This window comes from Melanerpes formicivorus, unplaced genomic scaffold, assembly GCF_026170545.1.
Source record: "Melanerpes formicivorus ecotype bairdi unplaced genomic scaffold, bMelFor1.0.p_v2 SCAF_93, whole genome shotgun sequence".
In the NCBI taxonomy this organism is placed as follows: Eukaryota; Metazoa; Chordata; class Aves; order Piciformes; family Picidae; genus Melanerpes; species Melanerpes formicivorus.
In genome coordinates, this window is record NW_027142445.1 from 2,272,752 (window position 1) to 2,285,938 (window position 13,187).

Genomic DNA, 13,187 nt, shown 5'->3' on the forward strand with positions numbered 1-13,187 from the left:
AGAGAAGTTACTTAATTTGAAGGGAAAAAGGAACTCTAAGGAGGAGTGAGATGTAATCCAGAAAGCTTGCCACAACAAAGATGCCTAAACCAACCCATCCAGCTAGAACTGGGTTTGGAAATTCCAGACTTTGCAACCTCTTAGATCAATGCCTTAAATTTCACAGATCCATAAGAAAAAATTAGTTTCTTCTCTTTATGAATTTTTCACTGCTGATCATCCAAAGCATTAAAAACACTTCAGGAATACAACATTCTGGTCTTTTAACTGCTGGTTCATTGTCCCCTGAATTTGTGAAGTTTGACTTCCTACGGATTTGTGCTTTTACCATCACCACCACAGCCCCCTAGGCTTCCTGGGTGTCTTTTCTGACCCACTCAGCTGGCATCTGACAGCCTGTGCTGTGCCTTGTCCAGAGTCTGTGACTGCTGTTGCCAAAAAACCTGTGGATCAGCTGAGTCGGACCGCCCTGACCTCAGTGAGGACAGATGCTCAGAACAATTGTCTACTTCACCTTTGCTTAGGGAACCAGACCAGGCCTTTCCTCCCTCCCACACAAAAAAAATAAACCTAGATTGAATGTCAGTGTCACTTCTCACAAAGGAGTGCTCTGTTTTCAGTGTGCTCTGCTTTTAAGATGCCAGGCTGTGTGATCACAGTGACAAATGGAGAACCCTGCTCAGAGCTCTCTGGACTTACCCCTATATAAATCAAAGAGAGTGGACCTGATATTTCCCTTGCAGCATATTCTGCCTCTGATGGATTCTCAATTTTGCAACAAACTGCATTGTACACTTGGATTTAAATGTGAATCTGCTCCTTTTCCTGGGCAATAAGGGAAGCTCTGAAATCGATTCAGTCCTTACACTCCAGCAGAGCTTGGGCTAGAATTGGGCAGATGATTGTTACAGAACAGGAAGGTTATTTCAAACCACCTGGTTGTGAGATGCCTGGTGTCTCACACCCACTGCTAAAATGGGGCTTATCTTACATTTTTAATTTCACCTACGTGAGATGCAGACCTGCAGGTTGAAAGTTCAGCGGTACCCCACCAACCATGTGCTAAACTCCTGACGTGGGATTGCTTTGTCAGGGGCAGTGTGATTTTAAGGTCATATCTGAATAGATCAGTAACCCCTACTGCTTTGGTTGACTTCACCTAACACTGACAACAGTTATCTCAGCATCAGGTCTAAGAAAAAGAGCCACATCTGCTCTGAGAGTTTCCAGGACAGAAAGGAGGTCATCTGGAAGCAGTCCCAACTGCATAAGGCTCTTCACAGCACTGTACTCTCAACCCCCTGATAGACAGAGTGTTTTTTCTTGGCTTTCTATCCCATTTCATTCCTAGAAAATTCAGTGATCTCTCAACCTGCTCTATTTAGTCTGTTTTATAATTGAGTAATGGAATATAGGACTGGGTTGTTTTATCTCTCACTCCTTCTCCCCCTTTTTCCTTTCCCTTACTGGGAGCAGTAAGAAAGTGACTGGCGATGCTTTCAGAGTCATTCAGTAATTCATGAACACCAACTGGGTTTCAGTGCACACCATGCCCCTTTTGCTGCTTATGTGCTCCTGAAAGTCTCACCCTTGTTGTAAATTCAGAGTTGTATGTGAAATATGGATTTATCTTTCTAAAAATCAGGTTTGGGGAGCTTTATTTTATGCTCCTTTTAAGGCCAATACTTTTGTCCCAGGAAATTCTCCACAGTCACCTAAGCAAGTAAATGGGAGAGTGGGATTTTACAACCTCTGTGTCAAACAAGCCCCCATTTTCCCTCTTCAAACAACCCCAAAGCTACTGCCAGAAACTAAATACATGGGTGATCTGCAGTTTGAAAATCATGACAGTTTCCTACAGCAAAATGAACCAAACAAGTTTACTTGTGTTAAGTGTTTGTTTATAATGCTTGCTTCCCTAATGCCTATTTGTGGTTTTCAAACAGTTTTTCTTCTCCTTCCCAAGGATGCAATGTGTATACTTTTGGAAGTCTTATGTATCTGTAGAATGAGCTCAGTAGAGGGGCAACAACTAAGCCACCATCTCTGACCTGAGTATGTAACTCTTGGCAAGAAGTGGGTGGCACCTCAACCCTTTAGACCACCCTGCTGGCAGGGTGAGATGCACATCTAGTTTATGTGATGAAGACAGAGGCTTGCCAGACTTTGACCTGAGAAATGCATTTTTCCCTTTATGTTTCTCAATCACCAACTCAAAGCCAGGTGTTACCAGGGTCAACTATGTTCCAAGTTAATGGTAGTAAGCAATGCCTTTTATCCCCCTGCCTCTCTTTTGCCAAAATATCATTTCCATTTCTCTTGAAACATGGCTGTAGGCACCAGAATTTCAGTGTCTGCTCCAGGAGATGCTGTTTGAGTTCATGCTACCAGATGACAACAGGCTCTGCAACACCCTTGTTTGCTCTGGATCCTAGGATCCTACTTGTCTTTAATGGGCTAAAGGGAACCTGGCTATCTATTTCCATCCTTGCAGCTGAGATGCTCTCAAAGCTGGTGCTCAGTCCCTTATGTTTGTAGAAAAGAGGATATTTTTGTGAAGTAAGGCTGTGATGCAGGGATGACCATTGGTAACTGATGGAAGTCTACAGAGATTGGCATCACCTTGGATCTCACTGTCACCACAATACAATGCCAATCTACCTTTGAACAAAAGATTAGTTGCAACAATGAAATCCAACAATGGGAACATGAGGCTCCCTGGATAAAAATTCATCTTTATAGTGTGAAGTCTGTACTTCTCCTAAGGACTGAATTGATTACCTGAACCATGTATGCTTAGAGAGCAAATCCCAGCAGTTAACTACCCGTCCTCCAGAAGTTTAGAAATGCCTGGATTTCAAGCTCCAGACTCTCTCCAACTCTTTGGAAGTCAGCCACAGACACAAAGGGCATACAGAATAGAACAGAATTAACCAGGTTGGAAGAGACCTTTGAGATCATCGAGTCCAACCTGTCATCCAACACTATCTAATCAACTAAACCATGGCACCAAGCACCCCATCCAGTCTCTTCCTAAACACCTCCAGAGATGGTGACTCCACCACCGCCTTGGGCAGCCCATTCCAATGGCCAATCACCCTTTCTATGAGGAACTTCTTCCTAACATCCAGCCTAACCCTCCCCAGTGCTTCTGAACAGGTGAACCTGTTACCTGTATACTGGTGCTGCAAGTACTCAGGGTTCCTTTTAGCAAAAGCGCGCTGGATCTTGTTTATGTCTTTCTCCTTTCCTTCTGTCTCCAATGGTGTGTACATGACTGAATAAGAGGTCTCGGCAGTGATGGCTTCTTCAATCATAGCCTAAGGAAAAGGCAAAGGGATCATACATTTCATGTCACTCACTGGCCAGGGTGTTTTTAAGAAAAGAATAATTACTTTCACAGATGATATTTTCCCTTTAATAATTGCACAGTCATGTGGAGATAACATATTTTGGTCTTGAATATTAATTAGAGGGGAATTTAAATTACTTCCAGAAAACACTGCCTCTCTATAGTCAGAAAATGCATTTAATGGAGAAAGCACATTTGTAAACAGTCTTCAGTGCAGCAAGCCTATGTCTTCAATGAGGAGCAAAGTATTAGATACATTATCTTTTAGATGAAAAGGAAAAAGTGATTCCACGTTCTCTGAAGGTCACATCTTTCATAGGAGGGTTTTATTCAGTCCTTGGGAGCTTGTTAAACAATGCTAAGCATTCCTATTACCCCTTGGGTTGGCATGAATCAGACACTATGCCTATATGGAATATCAGTCTTAAAATATTGCATTTAAACCCTATTTGCATTAAGAGTAAAATTCACTCCTGTGCAGAGGGCAACACGAAGCTTATGAACCTTGTCATCCCTTAAACATGACTCAAATGATGCATTGTGCTGCTTTTATGTGGAGAGGTGGAGTTCACACTCAGTGGACCCCAATGAACCGGTGCTGGAACTGCCAGGATGAGCTACCAGCCTGGAAACAGTCTTGCTAGGTACTCTTATCAGTCAGAGTAAGTGAGGGGGAGCTCATTTTCTCCTGTGTTGGGGTCTGGGTAAGACTACGTTCAGCACTGCTTTAGCTACATCTGTTGCTAATAAAGCCTTGTCTCCTTGACAAGGGCTGTCCTTTTGGGGGAACTCTAAGGCTTCATTGCTGTATGTTGGCAAATGTGTAGCCGTGGTTAATAGTGGCAATGCCAACACAAAGTTACCAGAGATGGTCAGAAAAGCATGGGAGGAAAAGATACTATTTCTTAACAGGGTGTATCAACCTTCCAGATGGCCTTATACACTGAAGTGATTCACAGAAGGTATCATTATGGGACCAGCTTGGTGTTTTATTGACAAGTCCTCACTTTGGTTCTCCAGTCTAGCCTCCTCTTATGCAAAATTATCCAAGACACACTGTGCCTCTGTGGGTTGCTTGTTTAGCTGACATCTGCTCCCACCAACCTGCAATGGAGGGTTGAGTGTGCCAATTTGTTATGTATCTGTGTCCTTCTCTTTAATGGCTTTAGACAACAGGTCCTCTGACAGGGTCTTACAGCAGGTGATTTCCATCCTGATTATTGGTATGGGGTGTGCAGAAATAGCATCGAAACACTGTAATTGTTTTGAGCAGATCCTGGGATAGACTGCCATGCATGCACCCTGAGTGCTCTCACACTGAATGCTCTGCCTGCATGTCAAGGGTCTCACTGGGGGTTTGCTTAGGTAACAGATTATCTGTTCAGCCCATTCTCCTGCATCTACTGGAACGGGAGCAGTCTGGAGTGACCAGCATTTAGCCCTGAAAAATTAACAAGCTTCAAATGTATGCAATAGTATCCTGACCACCTGGGGCAGTGATAACATTTCCCACTGGTGAGAAGGAGTTCCAGCTTTTCATGGGCACAGCCATGCTATCCATGGTTAGTGCCACAGACCTGGAGGTATCAGACCTGAAAAGAGCAAGTGTGTCCTCCTGCCAAGAGCTCAGGGGCCCATGAGTGGATGTGTTCTTGTTCCTCCCTGTGGCAATTCTTACCAGTCTGCACTGCTTTATAGGAGAGTGATTTTTGGATTTCATATTTCCATGGACATTAATGATTTAGTTGTTCAGGGCCCTTAGAGGATGAGTAGTAGCAACACAAGGGTACCAGTCTAGCTTTCCAAGTGGAGTGAGACAGTGAGACCAAAACAGGAGTGGCTGCACCAGCTCATGACAGCCTGCAAAGTTCACTTTTTGGCTTTATCATCTTCAAGAACAGTTCAAAGTCACCCCTATAGTATCTCTGCATTGCCATGATGTACCCATGACCACTCTGCACAGCATGCAAATAGTGACTAACTCAGAGGGCAATAACAGCAAAATGTCAGCCAACAGGGAAAATAATAGATCTGTAGTTTCTGGTCAGTACTGCTACTGAAGGTATTGTTATTATTATTACCCAAGAGCATTTCCCCCCCCCCCCCCCCCCCCCAAGCTACTGACCCGGAACACAGATGCTATTTGTTTTATTATCCTCTTGGATTTTTATGGGGGAAAGTCTTTAAGGATATAAAACTTCAGCCCATAAAAACTTTGGAGGAGAAAACTTTATAGGATTTAAATCTCTAGGAATTTTTCTGCTTAAGCCTTTATGCACTGAAGTCCACATCTGTGGATGAATATATGGCAACGTGCCCAGGAACGAGAGGTGCCTGCAGAGCATGTGTCATGCTACCCAAGATGCAGTCACACAATGGAGAGGATTGCAAGGGCTCCAATGGACTTGCAAGAGAGCTCTTGCAGAGAGGACATGACCACTGCTTTTTCCTTTTTTAGCCCATTTGCAAGTGTTATACTGTCTTTCTATCTGGAAGGTCCTTTCTGCAATGTCCTCTGAGATACATCAGAGGGAGTGTTGCTGTTCTGGCCTTGCAGTTGAAGAATGTCTGGCTCTTTCATGAGTATGGAGGTAGATGTTAAACTGGTTAAGATGATAAAGAAAAAAGTATTCATTCAGTATATTCAATAGCCCAAATACAGTTCTGGTTCATTCCTGCCTTAGCCCAACCACAGCTTGTGATTTAGAATCTACAAGGATGCACCATGATGAATCTTGTCCTTCATGCCACTTTTCTGGCCCTCTCACATAGCAGGACAGTCTGAACCCCTGGGGGAGAGGGCAGCTATGACAGCTCCTCCTTGAAAGGTTTATTCTTTGAAGCTTCATGTCTATGACATCAAGAAGGGAAGTCAATGGATACCAGTGTTAAGGGACAGAAAAATAAAAGGCATTTCATTCACAGAAATGACCCCTGCACAACACCTGTTTGTGAACTCAAGAGTTTAAACGAGTCTGACCCAGTGGGTAAAAAAACCAAACTGCTCTGTACAGACCAAAATCCTCTGCTGGAAAGCATCTAAGAAAGTTCACAGGCACTGCAAACACTAGCCCAGTGGGTGAGTCTCTGAATGAGGTGCACTTGGCACTCACAGCAGTGCTGAAATTCAGCTGCTCCCAGGACTGAGATTTATTCGATTTTACCACTAAGAATGCAACTAATAATAGCTTTTAACTGGAAGAATTTACCATGTGAGTGAAGATAAAAGACCAGATTCTGATTTTTATTACTCTAGCTTATGTTAGGCACAGTTTGCACCTCTCCACATAAACTGCAGTTGTCACAGATGTTCTCACAGAAAAAAAATGAACCCCAAATGGGATCAGACTCTGAAATTTTATCACAAGGGACATATACTGTTCCTAGTATCATTAATTCCTCATCTGGACAAGGAGCACCTGGTAGCAAGGTCCATGCTGGAAGGCAGAAGGGTCTTCCATTGGGCCTGTGGCCCAAATGTTGCACTCTCTCTGAAATGGACTTTGCTCTCATTGAAACTGGGGGGTTAAGGCTGGGACACCACTGGCAGCCATAAGTTCCTGCAGCAATAAGCATCTCCCAGCAAAGGATCAAGCATCTATTCACCTCCAAGTTTCTAAGAGCTCTCCTCAGCAGAAGGGGGTACCCTTAAACTTACATTTGTGCTGATGTGGCTGAACAGCCATCTCACGTAAGTATCACTCAAGAGACCTGTCTCATTGAAGTCAATGGTCTAGTCCCCTCCTAAGTAGTCTTTGTACAATGTGGTCTTGCCTAGCCATCCCTCACAGAACACTTTAGGTTCCTCTGAGACCACTTGTTACAGTCATTTTTGTCCTCCCCTTCCGGCTAAAGAGCTTGGAAAGGTGTCAGAGGATTAGTACCATGAAAATTGCAAAAGGAAAGTGTCACTGAGGTAGGAAGACTTCACCAAAAAATAGCTTAGGGGACTCTACAGTATCCAGAATTAAATTTTATAGCAGTCCATAAAATTGAAGTATGAGCCAAGGGTTAACAACCTTGAATTTTGCCCTTAAAATTAGTCCAAGAAAATCTCTTTCATGATAAATACGGTAGTGCTGTCTGGTGTCCTGTTGATTGACATGCCCAAGAGCTACCTTTGTCAGCACTCTTTTAAGCAGTACTCCTTCATTTTGGTCTTAATAATGAGATAGGCACCTCCTTCCTCATTGAGCTAGCAATTTTTTACCTGCCAATAGTATCTGATGTACTTGCTTGTGCGCTTCCTGGTGCCTCCCATCAGCCAGTACATGTAGTCAGCAATCCTGGCGCTCCTGGTGACAAAAGCAGAATAAATGAGTGTGTGGGGAGAGAAGAATGGATACAGCAAAATGCAAAGCAGGTGATAGTAAAAGAGTGTAACAGGAGGTTTGTGTCAAAAGATTACACATAACTCTCAGTCTTTGTCCAACTTTAAGACAAGCATTAGTAAACATTTTTTAGCTAGCAAAACTATCTGTGAACACACAGCCCTGTATTTTCTTTTAACAGCTTTATCACCTTTCACTCTCAGCAAATATTTAATGACTGGAACAGAATACTTTAGCTTTTCTTTTGTTTTTATGCTTTACAGTATTTGTGAGTGAAGTGTCTTATAAACATCTCTGCTATCACAGCAGCAACATGTAAACACCCTGTAGCGTGCAGCCTGAGAACATCACTTGTCTGTGGCAAACTCAGACACAGTTCACCTTTGATTAAACTATATCTCATAAAAAAAAAGTCCCCAAACGGAAAGCAATCAGCTGTCTTGCTACATAATGGAGTATGCTTTAGCACTCCCACTGTCTGTGACAATCATTGCATTACTCTTTCTAGACTGAGGGATACTAAAAAACTGTTGTGCAATGGACATTAATGCAGAGTTTTAACAGACTTTAGAACATCAGTTTGCTTTTATGGCTGCCTCTCCACACTGCTCTCCATTTCCTTTCCTCTAGAGATTCCAAATCCAATTAAATGTGACTAGATGTAATTCCAAATTGTCACTTTAGTCAATTAAACATACAATAATCTTGTGTACCTAATTACTAGCACCAAAAGTTTATTTGTTGATGTAGTGCTATCACTGTGTACTTCTGCATGTTCCCCTGATCATTGCCTATATATTAATTGTGCTTTGACATTACTGTAAATTGAATTTGAAATTTCCCCCTAGTTAAAAGTGTCTCACAAACAGTAATCCCAATCCTGTTGTGATACCCTTTCAGAATGTACTTTCCAAGGCTGTACTATTCTCTTAATGAGATATAACAAAAAATACACGGATTTAACAATAAACATTTCAAAGCAGGCCCAGTATCAGGGGGTAACATATTGTTACAAACAGGAACTAAATCTTCCCTTAGATATGTGCAGTCTGCTCCTACTCTGACACAACCACTTCACTGATATTCAAAACTACTGGCCTCATATTTACAGAGCTATCCACCAGTTCTGAGTTACTACTTCAAAATACTTAAAACATGCCCAAGTTTCAGGTGTGCAGCCCATCAAAGAGCTCTATCAGACAGGAGAGATGAAGTACTTCTGATAACCTTCGGACACACCTTTAGCAGATGCCAGAGAACATACGACTTCCTTCTTTCAAAACATGAGGCTTAATATTCAAAGACTATTTTTCCTAGTTGCTAGTCAGGGCCAGTACAAACTTCCACAAGATAGCCAAACCCATCTGGGGTAACGTAGTCAGCCTGGATCCAAAGATGTCTTGCTGTACCTGCTCCATCTGGCCACTTGGTGGTGCAGAACAGTAAGATAGATTTCTGTACGTGGAGGCCAGGAGCACACCAGCGTCTCTCTCAGCCTATCTCCAGGCATGCTTAGGAGAGACAAAGGTAGCTTTTGCTGCCTGACAGCTGCTGACACTAACAGCCTGGGTACAACGAAATCATTCGCTGCAGCCACACAAGCCTGTGATAAGAAAACCCAGGAGGTGTGGGAGGCCCCAGTGCCTGTGTTAGCTTCCCAGCTGAGCTGACTGGCAAGAGATGGGATGCTGGAACGAACTGCTCACAACAGTGGTGCCATGCAGCTTCCAGAGGTATGTGCTCTGTGCTTGATCTGGGCTCTAGTTGGTGCCTGTTGTGCTCTTTGGACCTCATGCTCCCAAGCCTGGGAGATAACCTTCTAGTGTCGATGTTTGGATTTAATTCTGGTAGGGGCTGTGGAAGAAAACATTCCTGAAGGCTTTCTTTTGCCTCTGCCATGGCCCTGTCTGAGCCAGCTCCTGTTTGACACTGGGGCAGTCTTGACTCTGAAGACTAATGTGTGTGGCACAGAACTAAGGGCCGGTCATTGTAGATATGGACTAACATCATGTGTTGATGTCAAATTAAGTAACAGGCCACGTGGACCCTCTTTGGGACTTTGGTTGATCCCAGCTCTTGTCAGAGCTCGTTTCCTAGATCCCATTTGTGAAACACTCCTTTCAGAGTGGTACACTGGAGAGACAGAGAGAGAGAGGGTCACAAGACCAGCAGAGGTTCTCAACCCCTTTGCATGTGTGAGGGCCCGCAATGGATCCCGTTCCTTCCCTTGCCCCGGGCAGCGCGCCGGCCCCCGTCACTGCGTCTGCCGTCGGAGGCGGGGCCCTGCCCCGTGCCCGCGCGGGCCTGGCCGCCACGGAGGAGCCGCGCGGGGCCGGGCAGGGCTTGGGCAAAAAGCAAGCAGAAATAAATGATGGCTTAAAGTCATTTTAACAAAATGTAAACAAATGACAAGTTTGTATTTCTATAAACTGCAGCTGAACATCTGTGTGCCATGGTCTGTCTGCAGTGAGCAGAGTACATTCTGCACCATCAGTGGGCTTTGACTAAGAGCAGTGACTCCAGTGAGCTGACAGAAGTAGCGCTAAGCTCAGTTTAACACAATCTGCAGAAGCAGCTCTGCACAGTTGCTGTAACACTATGTTAAACTAGGCTCAACTCTGAACACTGCTAGAGTCACTGCTTTTGGAGCCCCTCTGGATTCAGTCTGTCAGAATGTTCCTCTGCTCTACAAAATACATAATCTCATTTAAAATCATCTAGTTTCCTGAAAGCTACTCAGTGTGGGGGAAAAAAGGCTGAGGCAGTTCCCTCTTGCCTGCTGCTGGAGTAAATGCACTGATTGCTTATCTGCAGTAACACCAACCACTGGTGTTTTGGTTTTTTTTGGGGGGATTCATATTTATGAACATCCCCTTGCTCCATACTGTCTTCTCAAGTATAGGCATTTATATGTATTGCTGCTTAGGAAATATCAATGTATTGTAAAAAAACAAACCCTGTATTACTGAGATTATTTTAAAAAATAATCTTCAGCCTGGCTTCAAGAAGAAAGTCTTCCTTACCCATCCTCCCCACCCCAGCACCCAAACCAATTCATAGAATCAACAAGGTTGGAAAAGACCTCAAAGGTCATCAACTCCAACCTGTCACCCAAGACTTCATGACTACTAGACCATGGCACCAAGTCCCACATCCAGTCCCCTCCTTGAACACCTCCAGGGACAGTGACGCCGTTCCACTCATATCACTTCAGCTGTTGGGGAAAGTGGTGGGTTTTGGGGTTTGAAATCCTAGGCAGAATTCCCTCCCTGTCACACATTCTCCTACCACAGCTCTAAACTGTCTGTCTGATCAGTGCACCTCAACTGTTGATGATTATTCAGCAGGTGACAATTTCTATGTCAATCAACACACCACCAGGATAAATGAGAGACTGTTATCAGTGAGATGTAAAAGGAGATCTGGGAAATACCACACCACTTCCCTGTTCTTCAATGAAATGTTTCATTTTCTTAATTCAGACCAGTTTGTTTTTGGAAAGTGGGTGGGGTTATGGTCAAGTGGAATATTTCAGGTTTATCTGAAATCATATTTCTAAAGAAATACAGAAAAGCTGTTTCTGTGCCTCGAGGAACCGATTTCTTCTCCCTGACCTGATGTCTGTAAACTAGTGGGGATTCCTTTGACATAATCTCAATGTATGTCCTGCAGAAGAAGGGCTTGTCCTGAAGTGTTTGGCTGAAGTCCAGCACAGAAAATTGAAGTTCATCTTCCCAAATCCTCTCTGCAACCCTGCTTGGATACAGTCGTCTTCCTCTCCCTGTGCAAACTGTTTTGCTGCTATTTTAATAGCTCCAGAGCTCTACCACTAGCATCCATCTTAAATGATGAGCAAAGTGACCCTCTCAGTCTCTTGCCTAATTCACACTGACTGTTCTGCCATTAGCTAGCTAATGAGTTGTGAACTATTTTGGGATATACCTTGTGGTATTCAGCTGAACAGTCCTTTGTGAGTGTCTAATGTTAGTGTAGTAGTGGTGGTGATAAGTCACCGTTGCATTTCCTCCTGCATTTCTTTCATTTAAGCATTTTAAGTAGTTACAAACTTCTGCTGCATGATGAACCTTAAAGATTTTGGCAGCATTAATGCAGGCATACAAGCAGAGCTTGCAGACTTTCTTCTGCCAGCAGTTCCCGCTCACACCAGCAATCTCATCAGCTGCACACAGGCTATATTTTGCAGCATACCACAGTGTACCCTGAGATTGTGGGGTTTGGTGGGGCTTGCTTTGGTTGTTTTAAACTGTTATTCCTCCCTCTCCCCCCAACCTTGGAGCACACCTGAGCTTCTGCCCAGGGTTATGGGGAAATCAGGGAGTGGCAGATGCTTGTGTGCATGTAGCTTTTAACCCCAGAGCACCCCTGGAATCTGATCAGGGCTCTGTCCTCTGCCCAAGAACAAGTAAATGCTCCTACAGGCATTAGCAGCTAGGGACATCATTGGAATGATTCCTGTTACAGCAACTAGGAGGATTGGAGCTCTGCTGCATGTGAGATTGTATACACAAAGCCAGCGCAGAGCTCCCACTGATTTTGGACAAGCATGGATATAAGATGCTGTCTTTACTACTGAGAGCTGGAATGAAAGGGATGTAGAGAAACCATTAGAAATCCACAAGCACCACCATACCTTGCAGCTTCAGAGTATCTCCCTAAGCGCCAAAATGCAGCAGCTTGGCGCATGTGGTTCCGGAAGTGAGTCGGGTTCTTGCTAATGCTCCTTTAAAAGAGAAGAGAGATGGAGAAGTTGAGATTTCTCTCTCTTGCATTGTTAAAAGCTGCTAATAATCAAGCTGTGGTTTGGCACATGCTGTGTACACTACTTCTATACAACTCAGCACTCTATGTCTCAAATGTAATATGAACTCTCTCTCTTTTGACAGCTGTGATATGTGAACAAGCATTAGTAAATTGTTTTATTGAGGTTATGTCATAAATGCAGTTTCATTAGGGATTTGTGTGTTGTTCTAGAAAATAGTTCCTGTGGTAATATTCTATGTTGTAGATAACCTAAGGAAGAATGCTGCAGTACAACTTCTTCTTAACCCCTAGCTCCACACACGTGAGTGAGAGTTGTCCGACTCATCTCCCTGGACAAACTGTGCATCTAGAATGTGTTCTAACATTAACTTGGAAGACTTTGAAATACTTTCTGTAGAAATTATAGGTTCTACTTGGGTGGACCTTGGCATGTTTCTTAGCCCCTTAACTTCAGCAGATGCAATTCCAGCTGTAACAAATTACAGGCTCCAAGTCAATATCAGAAAAAGATGGAAGGCTAAAACTAGCATAAGCTAAGTAGTTAGAGTGCCAGTCAGGGTAGGGTAGCCTTCTGATGAGAGCAGAGGGAGGGGAAGAGTGAGAGCTCCTTCTGCATCTAGTTAGTTCCACTTGTGAGATCTCCAGCCAGTGACAGGCATCTCTGGTCAGCACTTCTTCCATTGTCTGGAGAAAAGTTACACCTAGTGTCTTCTAGGATGCAG

General features: G+C 43.7%; 1 protein-coding gene across 1 annotated transcript in view; it reads right to left on the bottom strand.

Moving 5' to 3' along the window:
• Positions 1-13,187, bottom strand: part of LOC137455234 (spermatogenesis-associated protein 16-like) — a 66,874-nt gene that overhangs the window by 16,214 nt on the left and 37,473 nt on the right. The window contains exons 5-7 of the mRNA XM_068165855.1: positions 12,335-12,424; positions 7,563-7,647; positions 3,173-3,320 (exon numbers count right to left, since the gene is read on the bottom strand). Of these exons, the coding sequence (XP_068021956.1) occupies positions 3,173-3,320; positions 7,563-7,647; positions 12,335-12,424 (323 nt within the window). The remainder of the gene's footprint in view (positions 1-3,172; positions 3,321-7,562; positions 7,648-12,334; positions 12,425-13,187) is intronic.